Source organism: Drosophila simulans, chromosome X (genome assembly GCF_016746395.2).
Source record: "Drosophila simulans strain w501 chromosome X, Prin_Dsim_3.1, whole genome shotgun sequence".
NCBI lineage: Eukaryota > Metazoa > Arthropoda > Insecta > Diptera > Drosophilidae > Drosophila > Drosophila simulans.
In genome coordinates this window covers 22,011,316-22,024,263 of record NC_052525.2, presented here as the reverse complement: position 1 = coordinate 22,024,263, position 12,948 = coordinate 22,011,316, and the positions used below count along the sequence as shown (strand labels likewise).

The window sequence follows — 12,948 nt, the reverse complement described above, 5'->3', positions numbered from 1 at the left end:
ACTATCTAAGTTAGTCTAGTTTTGTAAACTATTCTATCTATCATAATAAATAAATAAATAAATATTCCGACTTATATTCGTTTTATAGACACCTTTACGACTGAAAGACTTGTATGTTTAGAAACGCAACAGTTTTTTAGGCTTGTGGACGAATCAGAATCACATTATTTATCTTTTTACATACTTTAACACGAATATAGTACACATCTTCATTAGACAGTATGAGAGGAATGGACATGCAGATATTACAAGACGATTAATTAGGTTATAATGTGCCAGCTTTTAAAGAAAATGAGGCATAAGTGGAGAGGCTAAGTCGGATAACATAGTGATTCTGATCAGAAAAATGCACTGCTTCTTATATTAATCTTAAATTAAGGTAAACTTGTAGAATAACAGTTTGTGCACGAGCAACCTTAACTAAAACACAAGTAACTGGAGATTTTCGAATACTTTTTTGGTTAGACTGGTTCGTATATTCATATAAGGTATCAACAGAATTTTTTAAGGGTTCTTTATTTGTCACATGATAACTTTAACAATTAAAACTATGAATTTCCATTGTTACTTATTTTCTCTTTCTCGCTCCTTCGCATGCAAGTGCTATGTACACAAAAATCTCAAACACAAGTTAGTAACTTAACCAAAATTAGACTGACTAAAGAGGGGTAGAAGGTAAAGAAAAACCTGATAGACACACGTGAAGATAGAAACGGACAAAGCAAGGATCAAAAACAGTAGCAGCAGATAATATCAGAATTCAATCTGAAGCTTAATCAATTAGGTATGCCCAGACCCTGCTGGAACCCTAACGTCTCATGCTGCTTCTTCACCTCGTCCTGCATTTCTAGGGCCAGCTTTTTGTACTTCTCCGCTTCCTTTTCGTTCTTCTCGATCCCATCGCCCCGGGCGTACATCTGGCTAAGATTAGCGCACGCATACATGTTGCGGAGCTCGCAAGCCTTGTGTGCAAACTGGAAAGCCTTCTTCATGTCTTTTAGTACAATATAGTCGGAGTCCTTTAAAGGCGATTTTCCGGCGGGCAACGATGATGTACCACTTCCGGAGGATGCAGTGACAGCACTCTGATCCGCCTTCTTTTGCACTCCCGAGATGTGCATGCCGGAGAGATAAAAGCAGGCAGTGGCGTTGTTCAAGTCGCAGCTTTTGGTCAGGAACTCCACGCCCTGCGGGAGTTGTAAAATTGTAATTTAACAAAAGCAAATAAAATTTAAACACTTTTATGCTGGGGTCATATGGAACAGTTTTAAATTATTAATAGACAGAATACGACTACGGAAATGTATTCATACATATGTCTATATATTCATTGGAGCATAATCAGAAAATTACAATTAAACGTTCAATTATCTGGACACGATCCGAATGACTTATGATTTTAAGGATTAAATGAGAAACAGGTGGGGGAAATGAGATCATGTGCTGTTGCACGTAGGTGCACTCTACGAAAATTGATCAGTTCCAAGAGCTAGCCTTTTATTGATGGCTTGGGACCTTTACCTTGGGCACATTCCAGTCGATCTCCTTAGGCATGGACTTTGAAACTAGCAGCAGGCCGGAGTGGAGACAGGCGTCCGAGTCGTTTAAGTTACAGCCCTTTTCGTAGTACTCGTAGGCCACTTGTGGATCCCCCTTGCTGCCGCTCTTGCCTTTTCCAAGAAAACTGTAGTTGCCGTATTTGCAGCAGGATTTTGCGTAACCATAGTCGTCGCATGTTGACTTGTACACCTTGGAGGCCTTTTCAAAGTCTTTCTTAATGCCTTCCAAGTAGTCGCCCAGCAAGTGGCACGCTGCAATGCAGAACGCCAATTAGTTAACTCATAGATGCAATGTCTTCAAGCCCCGCGATTTGTGCTCCCGCACATCGGAGGTTATAGACCGCAATTGTTTTTGCCGCCGGTGCTATCGCTGCCGCCGCCGCACTCACCTTCCGGCTTCTTCTCGGAATAGCACCCGAATCTATATTCCACGCCCAGCTTGTCAACGTACTCCTTCACGTCCGACTCCTTCTTCAGGTTATAGGCCATGGTCAGCGATATTTAATAGATAACAAGCAAAAATTATTATTTTATGCTTCGTGCGGACCCCAGCGTGCTCCAGTGTTAGTAACGTGCAAAACATCGATTTATCGACCATACATTCGATGGTTTTGTTGATATCGATGTCAGGCTATGCATCGATGTTTTGCTCATAATCAAAACATGGTTTCATTTAAAATTTTCGCTTAATTGTATTTTTTATTTGTCATGTCTGAATGCGCCGACATTGAGTTCTCGGCCTTGCTTGAGACCGCAGTGTGCCCAGATACGTATCTAAAGCCGAGTGGCATTCCAATAGTGCTGGTAGACAGCCACACTGGCGGTCTCGTAAAAATCTAATCTTTTCATTTACCTCTTGTTTTTTTTTTTTGTTTTTCCGTGTCCTCTCTGAAAACTGATGCGTATCCAGGTAAGACACCTAGCTATTGGGTAACCACAATGAGCTCGAGAAGAACGAGGAACGGCCCCACGCTTAATTTCAAGGCGGTGCTGCTGGGCGAAGGTACGTTTAGCAGCCAAACAAACCTAATTATTAGTTCCTGAAAGATTAAACCCCTCAATTGCAGGTTGTGTAGGCAAGACGTCGCTGGTGCTGCGCTACATGGAAGACCGGTTCAATTCCCAGCACCTTAGCACCCTGCAGGCTTCCTTTGTCAGCCGCAAGGTGTCCCTAGAGGATGGGAGAAGAGCGCAGTTGAATATTTGGGACACAGCTGGTCAGGAGCGGTTCCACGCCCTGGGACCCATCTATTACCGCGGCTCCGATGGTGCCCTGCTCGTCTATGACATAACGGACCGAGACTCGTTCCAGAAGGTCAAATCCTGGGTGCGGGAGCTCCGGCAAATGCGCGGCACGGAGATTGCCTTAATTATCGTCGGCAACAAGACTGATTTGGAGCAACAGCGAGCAGTGACGCAGGATGATGCCCTTCAATATGCGCGCACGGTTGGCGCTCAATATGTAGAAACTTCGGCCAAGGAGAACGAGGGCGTGGCTGAGCTCTTCGAGCTCCTGACCCAGCTGATGCTGGAGCAGTTGAGCCAGCGGCAACCGGATGCGAGTCCACTGCGCCTCCAGAATCCGGAGCCGGATACCCTTAACAACTCCGATGACTCGGAGGCCCCGGATCCCGGAGATCCTGCCAGGACCGGCCAGCGATCCTGCTGCGGCATTTAGCCGTCCCCATTGTGATAGTAATCATAACTATATAATAGTAGACCTGTAACCGATGTTGATCTTGTGTATATATTATAAATTTACTTATAGCGCGTGTGCTTTGTTATTAAATAACCTTAGTACCAAATTAGCCCCGCGTATTTTTATTAGTCCCTATTATTGATCTCCAAATTCCTCATACATTTTTGTTTATTAATAAATATAAATATGTATATCATTCGATTTTCTTCTTCCCTTTCTGAGCGCCCAGCAATAAACAGTCTTATACTTGCACTTATCTTGTTTTGGGGCTTTTGTGGGGCGTGCTGAATCATCGTTATCAGTTAAGGTGCTGGATGGCTCTGCAAGGCGTTTGGTAAATCATTTTAAACCGCACTAAGATTACAGTTTTCGGCACTTTAAATATATGATTCTGTAGAAGGCAATACATAAAGTTTTTATTTGTTTTTTCATCATTTTATGTAAAGATCATATCATCGCAACAGCTTTTCATATTAATGAAATTCATTGAAATCCACTTTCAAAACTGTTTTCGTCTAGAATTAGTTACATATATATTATATATATATATATATATATATTATATATATTATTACATATATTTTAGTTTTATTTTGTTAGATGAAATGTGAACGAATAGATATTTACCCATTTAAGAATAAATCAAATCTATAATTTTCGGGCTACCATTTTATACGCGTTGCTCGTAGAGTAAAAGGGTATACTAAATTCGTTGAAAAGTGTGTAACAGGCAGAAGGAAGCGTTTCCGACTGTATAAAATATATATATTCTTGATCAGGATCAATTGCCAAGTCGATGTAGCCATGTCCGTCGGTCTGACTGTGCGTATGAACGTCGAGATCTCATGAACTGGAAGCTTGAGACTAAGCATACAGATTTTAGGGACATAGACGCATTGCAAGATTGTTGGCCGATGTTGTCATGCCCACTCTAACGTCCACAAGCCGCCCAAAACTGCCACGCCAACAAGTTTGAAAAATGTTTTAATTTTTCTTCGTTTTATTTCTTATTCATTTTCTTACCAATTTCTGTCGGTATACCAAAAACACTTTTGCCACTCCCCTCCTCACACCTACAAAACACCCAAAACGGTCGCGCCCACACTTTTGAACAATCTAACAATCAAACAATTTTTTTCATTTCATTCCCCAATATCTATAGATATGCCAGAAAAATTATGAAATTTCGCGTTCGCATTTCCACTAGCTAAGTAACGGGTATCTTATAGTCGGGGAACTCGACTATAGCATTCTTGTTTCTGTTATTTATTGTTCGAGAACCTACTATTTTGAAGATATGACTTTGAACCCCCTAGGATTGTTTAGGGGGGAATTTGTCGAAAAAAAAAAAAACATAATGAAAGGAAGACAAGATTTAGCTTTTTTGCTTTTGGTCAAATTTTCTTAAATTTTGCGTATAGCATTTGATTAAAATTCAGTATTAGGTGTGCGTGCGTAGAGGGCCTAGTGATGTAGACTTGTAGCAATGTTGGATCACATGCCACCCATAACTTCCTTTCCATGACCCTTGCATGCACTTTGGAAACAAAAAAAGAAAAAAGTTTCAGCGTTTATTTACGACGGACAGGGGGATATGGCCAGATCAGCTGGGCTAGTGATCTGAAACGCTTCCTTCTACCTGCTACATACTTTTCGACGTAAACGTACTCTAGGACTAGGTACAAAAGTTTCTTCAGAAGTATTCTGAATATAATTGGAAACATGTTCGGCAAGATGATGCAATCACAGCATATTGGGTATTGGAAGTTAATTTCAAAGGTAGAAACTTTTGTGGGCCGTGATGCTATTGACAATTGACAGACTTATTCGACGCCTAATGGCCACCTGGACTTGGGACTGTAATTGTACCAGCAGGCAAACAAATAAATATGTATATGTATACGTATGTACAAGCACTACTCGTGATACCATTGTAATTTGTGTTCATGAAAATCGGCCATTAAATTCGATTCCACGACGTCCGCGACCAAAAAAACGGTCAGAGCATTAGGATAATGGGCAGAGATTACTATGCCCCACTGCAATTAGCTGGCGAACTTAGGGGCAAGAGAAAAGCTGACACTTTTCCAAAGGCGATTTGAATGTCCGTCCACCAGAGTCGAATGTCCAGCAGATTTCGCAGATTTGCGACCTCAGATTCCGAGCTCCATTTGGCTTTCAGTTGGATCTCCTAAGGACCCGCCTAGTCTACGGATTCGTGGTAGTCCCGTCTCTTCTAACTCGGTACCTGAAGCGCTGCATGGGCCCTAGTCACTCGCTAGCCATGTGAGGAGTGCGAGAGCCAGAAGTTTGATTCCAGGAGGTGGGGCTACAGGGCTCGATATCTCTAATCTAGCCGAATGTTTATGCAGCCAGGGTGTAGTGTGAGCTATGTGTGTTTGGTAGTTGTGTTTCAAGAACATATCGGACCGGCAATCAATAATGGACTGCCTTATCGGGCTCGCACCTTTCGCCAGGGAACTACGGCTATTGGTACAGTGAAGGCGGCCAACAAGTTGAAATCAGCTATTACTATATATAAGGTGCTTTAAGTGGTATTTATTTAGCGTACTTAAGCCGTAAGGAATGTTAATTTTGTGTGTCTCTAACAATTGTTGTATACTCGTAATTTGGTTTCATAAGTATGTAAGCAATCCTTCAAATAACTAATACACTTCAAATGAGATCCTGTGTTGTTGTGCAGTACAAAACAAACAGCCATCTTTTTTATGTATTTAGGGAGGGTTCACTGTATCTTCGAAGTACCTGGCGGTTGTTATCTGGCCGAGTTAGGCACATGTCGATGGCTGTTCGATCGGCACGGTTGGTCTGTGGGCCGCGCGGCGTCCTCCTGCTGCTCCTCCTTGTCTTTCTCGGCGCCTTGGTGGTTCTTCACAAGGTTACTCAGTCACCTCTCCTTAATCAGAACGAAATCCTGCAAGATCACTTAAGGGGCCAGAATGAGCGGTATGTCAGATCCACCCGTACTATTCTCCTCTGGACCAAATTTTTTGGTGATTCGCGATGGAAGCTTTCCTGGGACACTTTGGGACCGCAGGAGCTGCGGGATGAGCTCCACTGTCCTGTCTATCAGTGCGAGATCAGCAACCAGCACGCATTCCTGCCCGCAGTGGAACTTTATGATGCCATTGTCTTCCATGCGGCGGAGATGTTTCCGCTCCTCCGACCGGTGCCCTCCAAGAGAAGCCCCCACCAGGCCTACGTATTCGCATTGATGGAACCGCCCGGGGAGACTAAGCATCGGCTGGACGACGAACAGGGATTCTATAACCTCACCATGACTTATCGCATTGACTCGGATGTATTTTGGCCCTACGGGCAGCTGCTGGACATCACAGCGGACGCCGTGGTAGCGCCCAGTTTGAAACCACCTTGGAGGAAGCCTCCTGCGGTCTTTAACGATTCCCTGGTTTGGGACCTCTGGTCGGGGAAGACGAAAACGGCCGCCTGGTTCGTCTCTCATTGCGAAACGTTGTCGAAAAGGGAGGTCTTGGCCAATAGGCTTCAGGAATTTTTTGACGTGGACATTTACGGAAATTGCGGAACACTCAGGTGAGGTTCTTTCAGGTGAACAACAAAAGCAAAACGCACGCAGATTTCTTAAACTGTCAACAAAAGTAAATTATTAAAAAATTCAATTAGTTTTAAATATTACATACCAAAGGGCATATGCATATTTGTAGGCTATGATATCCACCCTCAAGTTCGTGATAGTTTATGCTTCATGACCACGCAGCAAGCTTTCTAAATATTAATTCAATTTCAGCTGCATCCGGGGGGATCCGCACTGCGACGAGATGTTAGACACTGATTACTTTTTCTACCTGGCTTTTGAAAACTCGCTGTGCGACGACTACGTGACGGAGAAACTTTTTGACGCACTGCAACGGACCGTAATACCCGTGGTATTCGGCGGAGCGGACTATTCCCGCATCCTGCCTCCGCACTCTTACGTCGATGCTAATCGCTTCAAGTCCGTGAAAGAGCTGGCCCAGTATATGAAGCTCGTGGTTGCAGATCCGGATTTGTATGTAAGCTACTTCTGGTGGCGCAGCCACTACCGCTTGGCCTACAGCTCCCCGTTTTGCGACCTTTGCGCCAAGCTACATGCTCCCGCATTTGGCCACAAGACACAGTTCTACGACGACATCCAATCCTGGTGGTTCAACAGTTGCCGCTTGCAAAGCCGAATACGTTTGTGAACTGTGCGCGGATTAGAGAGAGGTAGACAACCAGAAGCACAGGAAAATCGAAAAAGAGCGAGACGCACTTTGGGTTTCCCGCCCTCTATTTGGGTTCACTCCTGTGAAAAGAAACAAAGGTTTTCGATTAATTTTACGAATGTGCCCACACATGACTTAGGTTTTACGTTCCGGTCCCACTTGCCTTAAGTGGGAGAAGGTCAGGGTCAGCTTACGCATATTAGTAGATATTTTGCTGGGAATTATTCTAAAAAAAATCGGGCTTGGACCGTTTGTATTTTGACAAGGAGTATAACTTATTCGTATTAACAAATAAATTGCTTTGGTTCCAAGTAAAAGTATACTTTAATGTGAAGCTCGAAAGGGATATTGAACAAAGGCCTTATATCTCGCGCTTGTCATATATTATTCCACAGCATTTTGCATTATTTAAATTTCATTTCCAGGAATTTCCTTCACGTTTTAGTGGAAATCATGGAGATAAATATAAAATTGTTTTATTAAAGTCGTCTTTTAAGACCCAAGGCCATAATGCGTAGCAAGAAACCACAAAAACTTGTTTAAAACAGTGGTTAAATTGCAGTCAGAATTTGGCCAGTGTTATGGCATACGGAAAACAGATAAACCAGCTGACTCGCTTGTTTTTCTTAAAAAATTGAAGGAGCTATTTCCATGCTTTTTGTTGTTCTGTCAAGTGAATGTGTATTTAAATAAATATGTATTATGCAGCATTGTTGAGCGTAAGAGTAGCCGAAGCTAAGCCTATGTAGGACAAAACTAGGCAGTATGACAGAAAAATAAGCACATTCTGGAGAATATATATAATCTTTGCGCCAGTATATCTAATTTGATGCAATAAGGCCTGCGACCAAGGTCGTCGTAGATTACAGCTTTGGGATCCTCCGAGGGCCTCCTTTCGGGAGCGCCTTTTCTCCGGGTCGTAGTTAAATTTAGGGCCAAGCCCTTGTCTGAATATTTTTGTTGAGGGGTCTTTTCGCTCCTGCTAACATGAAATTTGTTTAAATCCTAGCCGTGATCGTTGTCGAACATATCCAAATTTCCATAAAATGGGTTACAGACTTTTGCAAGCTCACTATTTTGTGCGTCCCTTATTCCCTTATGAAGTTCATCAAGATTAGGTGGCCTTGTACGAGTTCAGGTACGACCAAAGTTTATGCACTGCCGGTATAAGTCTTAACAAGTTAATGTAAATGTAAAAGATGATTAAAATTCTTATTATAATTACCAACGATAAAGGCTGAATAATGCTGCGTGTGTGTTTAAGTGTTCACAGTAGGTCAGCCGGCTGTAGCCGGCAATAGAGGTTCCGCCTTGGTATTGCAACATCCAAAACTTTACATTACCAAGTCATTGTTTTCGATTAATGGTTTGTTTACCTTTTTTGTGTTAGAAATTACAGTTTACTTAGTGTTGTGTAACGTGCTCAAAGAAAAATATCGATGAATCGTTTTAAGTGTTTACCAGCCATTGAAAAATTGTCAAGAAACGATGTGGCCTATCGATAAGTAGTATCGTACGTGGGAAGATAGATGGAAGCAGAGCTGGAACGCTATCGATTTTGAAAAAGCGTCAATACATCGATATATCAATGCTGCACTTTTTAAAATATATAATAATAATAAAAATATATATTAATATATATATATTTAAATAAATGTAAATGAATAAATGTTTTCAACAAAGAATACGGTTATTAGAGATCCACATTTTTCATTTCTTACTTATTCCTCAATATACGATTTCAAAACATACCTTAAACTGCTACTCCTACAGATTATTTCAAATCACAAATAATACAATTTTTCACGCGTACACTGTACGATCTAAATTTGCTGAAATATAATTTCAAGCTGAATTTATTTTGTATAAGTCCTAGCTTAAGTAGCTAACATGAAATTCGTAAAACTACTTATCTACAGACCGACTCGTAGCCGGGCCAATCTGGTGACCCGAGCGTGGGAGCACTTATCTCTAAAATATGCTACAACCGCTCACTGGAGGTTCAATTGAGTATTTTCATGTATACAGATATTTTGGTGTTACAGATTACAAATGTTATTTTAAATTTACGGTATGAGAGAAACAATATTATCTTGTATACAATGTCATGTTCATGTGTGACCATACTGACACAAAGGCATTTTGAAATGTAAACATTGTTTACTGTAACGATGCGTTTGTAACTAAGTTCTTTTATTACAATTGTTGTTCCGATCTTTTAAAAAAATTTTCATTTTCAAAAAATTTAAAATGGCTTCGTGATTACCAGGTGAAATTTTTGATTCCTTTTAAGATCACCTTTCTAGCGGAACTGCTGTCAGTGCCACAAGAAACAATACATGCATAATTTAGGATATTTCAAAAAGAACATAGAACGTATCTAAAATGAAAGTGCCACAATATTTATCACATCAAAGAATAAAAAATAAAGAATGCTATAGCCGAGTTCCCCGACTATCGATAGAAATTTACAATACTAGAAATTTATAATACGAATAATAGTTCAACAATGTGGCAGCCGCAGTTTTGGGCGGCCTTGAAGCGTCAGAGTGGCAAACATTTTTTGCAAATCGATAGAAATTATAAGACTAATAAAAATTTTAAAAAAGTTACAGCCAACTTACAGGAACGCATCCTGTCCCTAGAATCTGTATGCTGAATCTCAACCTTATTGCTTTTATAGTTCCTAAGATCTCGACGTTCATACGGTCAGACGGATGTGTCTAGATCGACTCGGCATTGATCCTGACCAAGAATATATATACTTTATATAGTCGAAAACGCTTCCTTCTGCCTGTTTCATACATTTTAACAAATCTAATGTACCATTTTACTCTACGAGTAAAGGATATAATAACAAGAGAACACTTTGGCGGAGTTTCTTATGTATCAGATACACAATTTACGGAATTTTTTGAAAATTGATAAAAATAGGCATGAAAAATATTAATATAAAAATAAATCAAATAAATTTTCAAAAGTGTGGGAGTGGCAAAAAATTTTTTGGTAAGGCGATAGAAATTTACAAGATTAACAATAAATGAAAAAATATAAAAAAAAAAATTGCAAAAGTTGGCGTGGCGTTAAGGGCGGTTTTTGGTCGTGGAAACAAACAAACATGCGCTGCATCTACTTTTCCGGAATCTGCATGCTCTTATAGTTTCTCTAGTTCTTATATTTCTTGAGATAAGTTCCCGAGACAGCCAGATCGACTCGACTTGATCCTGATCAAGAATATTCTTGATCATAAAGAATGTTCTTTATATGGTCGGAATCAGTATACACTTTTATTCCGCGAGTAACGGTTATAAAACGCAAGATATTAGGCGCTAAGCGTTGGCTTGCCACTTCGTTGGCGTGTATATTATGCCATTTGCAGACTGGCCAGATTAGGGCTAGCCAGCTGGCCAGCTAAGTAGGGGATCCTTTTGTGGACTCCTCTCACATAAATTTTGATTCAGTAGTCATCTCTGAATAGTAACGTCGCTTTATGTCCCCAAAGGATGCAAAAGGATAGACTTTGCTGTAACGAACTATGCGTCGATCCTCTATATCTGTGGTTTTACGTATGGTACCACGGTTTTCGGGCTTCCATTTATATTTAATGGCATTGGATACCATTTTGGCAGAACATTCAAGGGTTTTTTGAATGTCCTTATATGTTTTTCCTTCCTTTCTAAGCTTAAAAATTAACATTCTTTTCTCCTGGGAGCAGTGGTGTCCTCTACCCACTAAAATAAAATTTTTAAAATTTTTTTTAATTTATTGCCCTTTAAAATATACGAATTAACTTAACCAAACTCACTTTTTAGAAAATATTGATCATTTCGAAACTTTACAATGGACAAAACCAGAGACTGCTATTCTTATGAACAGCCTAAAAGTGGTGAATTTGCTCAAGAATGTAAATAAAAAAAGGATAACATGAAAAACTGACGGGATTTTCTTTTTTTCTATATCTATACATTCCATTTTACAAAAATAAGTGGAAAAAAAAGTGGATTCCAAAAAGGGACATGGAGAAATACATTTGTGTTTCTTAGTTACCATCGCACTGCTATTTTTTTGAACACAGCGTATGTACCTATGAGTACACTTTGACATATGAGAAGACTCATATGGCGCAGTCAATTCATCTTGCATTCAAAGCCAACCACTTACACTGGCTGATCAACTCTGCTTCTCCGCTCAACCTTGACCAAAAGTCTTACACTATAATTACGTATTGAAACCTATCTGGACCTATGGCTCACAGCTATGGGGCAATACGGCAACAGCAATATTGACTTCACACAACATATGGTTGAGAACCATCACTCGGGCACCGTGGTACGATCGGAATAAAAATATGCAAAGAGACTTAAGTATTCCATCAGTCATTAATGGAATTCCGAACTTAAGGAAAAATACAAAATAATTCTTAGTCGACTTCCCCGACTATTAGATACCCGCTACTCATCTGGTAGAAATGCAAACGCGAATTTTCATAATTTTTCTTGGGTATCCATAGATAATGGTGAATAAAATGAGAAACAAATTTAAATATTGTTTTAAAGTGTGGGCGTGGCAGTTTTGAGCAGTTTGTGGGCGTGGCAAAAAGTTTTTTTTTAGCAAATTAATAAATATTTACAAGACAAATAAAACTATGAAAAAGAATCAATACATTTTTGCAAAGTGTGGGCGTGGAAAGGTTGGGTGGTTTGTGGGCGTTAGAGTGGGCGATTCAAATTCCTTTTTGGAAAATCGAAAGAATTTTGAAAAACTAATAAAAATATGAAAATTTATCAAAACATATTGCAAAAGGGTGGGCGTGGCAAATTTGAGCGGTTTGTGGGCGTGGCAACATGAATCAACACATTTGATCTGCGTCTATGTCTCTGGAAAATGTATACTTAATATCAACTCTCTAGCTTCTAGTTCCTGAGATCTCGACGTTCATACGGCCGGACGGACAGATGACATGGCTAGATCGACTCGGCTACTGATCCTGATCAAGAATATATATACGTAATATGGTGGGTAACGCTTTCTTCTGCCTGTTACATACTTTTCAACGAATCTAGTATACCCTTTTACTCTACGACTAATGGGTATAACAAAATGCGATCTGACTTAAAGTTTTCATGAAATCACGTCCACACTTTTTTCAGAACAACACCATTCCTTGTTAATTGCATTAGATGTTTGATGATTCGGACTTATCCAAACAAAATTTAAAATTTTGCAATAATACATGCCTGAGAGCTTTGTCTTAGAATTGTGAGTTCAAATAATTTGTCGCCCTCTACTTATTTCAGTGATTATTCAAATTCGGGTAAATCGAAAGACAAACAGAGTTGGTTCTGAAAGGGTTAGTTTAATTTAAACATTATTCGATTATTTGAATATGCACGAAATATCACATATTTTCAGGGCTGAAACATGTTTAGGATACGCATGCGTCAGA

At 40.1% G+C, this 12,948-nt stretch overlaps 2 protein-coding genes and 1 long non-coding RNA gene across 6 annotated transcripts; 1 reads left to right on the top strand and 2 right to left on the bottom strand.

The window, feature by feature from the left end:
* Positions 1 to 484: 484 nt before the first annotated feature.
* On the bottom strand, positions 485 to 2,281 carry LOC27208855 (cytochrome c oxidase assembly factor 7 homolog). Its single transcript, XM_016184407.3, has 3 exons — positions 1,949 to 2,281; positions 1,522 to 1,811; positions 485 to 1,187 (listed from the first exon to the last, which is right to left on the bottom strand). The coding sequence occupies exons 1-3, from the start codon at positions 2,046 to 2,048 to the stop codon at positions 777 to 779; spliced, it is 801 nt and encodes a 266-aa protein (XP_016040384.1). The 5' UTR covers positions 2,049 to 2,281; the 3' UTR covers positions 485 to 776.
* A 58-nt stretch (positions 2,282 to 2,339) lies between these two features.
* On the top strand, positions 2,340 to 3,510 carry LOC6740379 (ras-related protein Rab-21). Its single transcript, XM_002077205.4, has 2 exons — positions 2,340 to 2,562; positions 2,627 to 3,510. The coding sequence occupies exons 1-2, from the start codon at positions 2,499 to 2,501 to the stop codon at positions 3,235 to 3,237; spliced, it is 675 nt and encodes a 224-aa protein (XP_002077241.2). The 5' UTR covers positions 2,340 to 2,498; the 3' UTR covers positions 3,238 to 3,510.
* A 2,287-nt stretch (positions 3,511 to 5,797) lies between these two features.
* LOC27208386 lies at positions 5,798 to 8,967 on the bottom strand. 4 transcript variants are annotated; one of them, XR_005544510.2, is made up of 5 exons: positions 8,879 to 8,967; positions 8,728 to 8,812; positions 8,576 to 8,674; positions 6,939 to 7,582; positions 5,798 to 6,884 (listed from the first exon to the last, which is right to left on the bottom strand). It is a non-coding gene; the product is annotated as an uncharacterized LOC27208386 (long non-coding RNA). The 4 variants fall into 4 exon arrangements; XR_005544509.2 differs by having other exon boundaries at positions 8,576 to 8,660; positions 8,879 to 8,965; XR_005544508.2 differs by having other exon boundaries at positions 8,728 to 8,950.
* Positions 8,968 to 12,948: the final 3,981 nt, after the last annotated feature.

Coding starts and splice junctions, on each gene's coding strand:
- LOC6740379 (XM_002077205.4), top strand. CDS start 2,499: ATGAGCTCGAGAAGAACGAGGAACGGCCCCACGCTTAATTTCAAGGCG. Junction 2,563..2,626: donor GGCGGTGCTGCTGGGCGAAG/GTACGTTTAGCA, acceptor CCTCAATTGCAG/GTTGTGTAGGCAAGACGTCG.
- LOC27208855 (XM_016184407.3), bottom strand. CDS start 2,048: ATGGCCTATAACCTGAAGAAGGAGTCGGACGTGAAGGAGTACGTTGAC. Junction 1,812..1,948: donor TTCCGAGAAGAAGCCGGAAG/GTGAGTGCGGCG, acceptor TCTGCATTGCAG/CGTGCCACTTGCTGGGCGAC. Junction 1,188..1,521: donor TCGACTGGAATGTGCCCAAG/GTAAAGGTCCCA, acceptor CAACTCCCGCAG/GGCGTGGAGTTCCTGACCAA.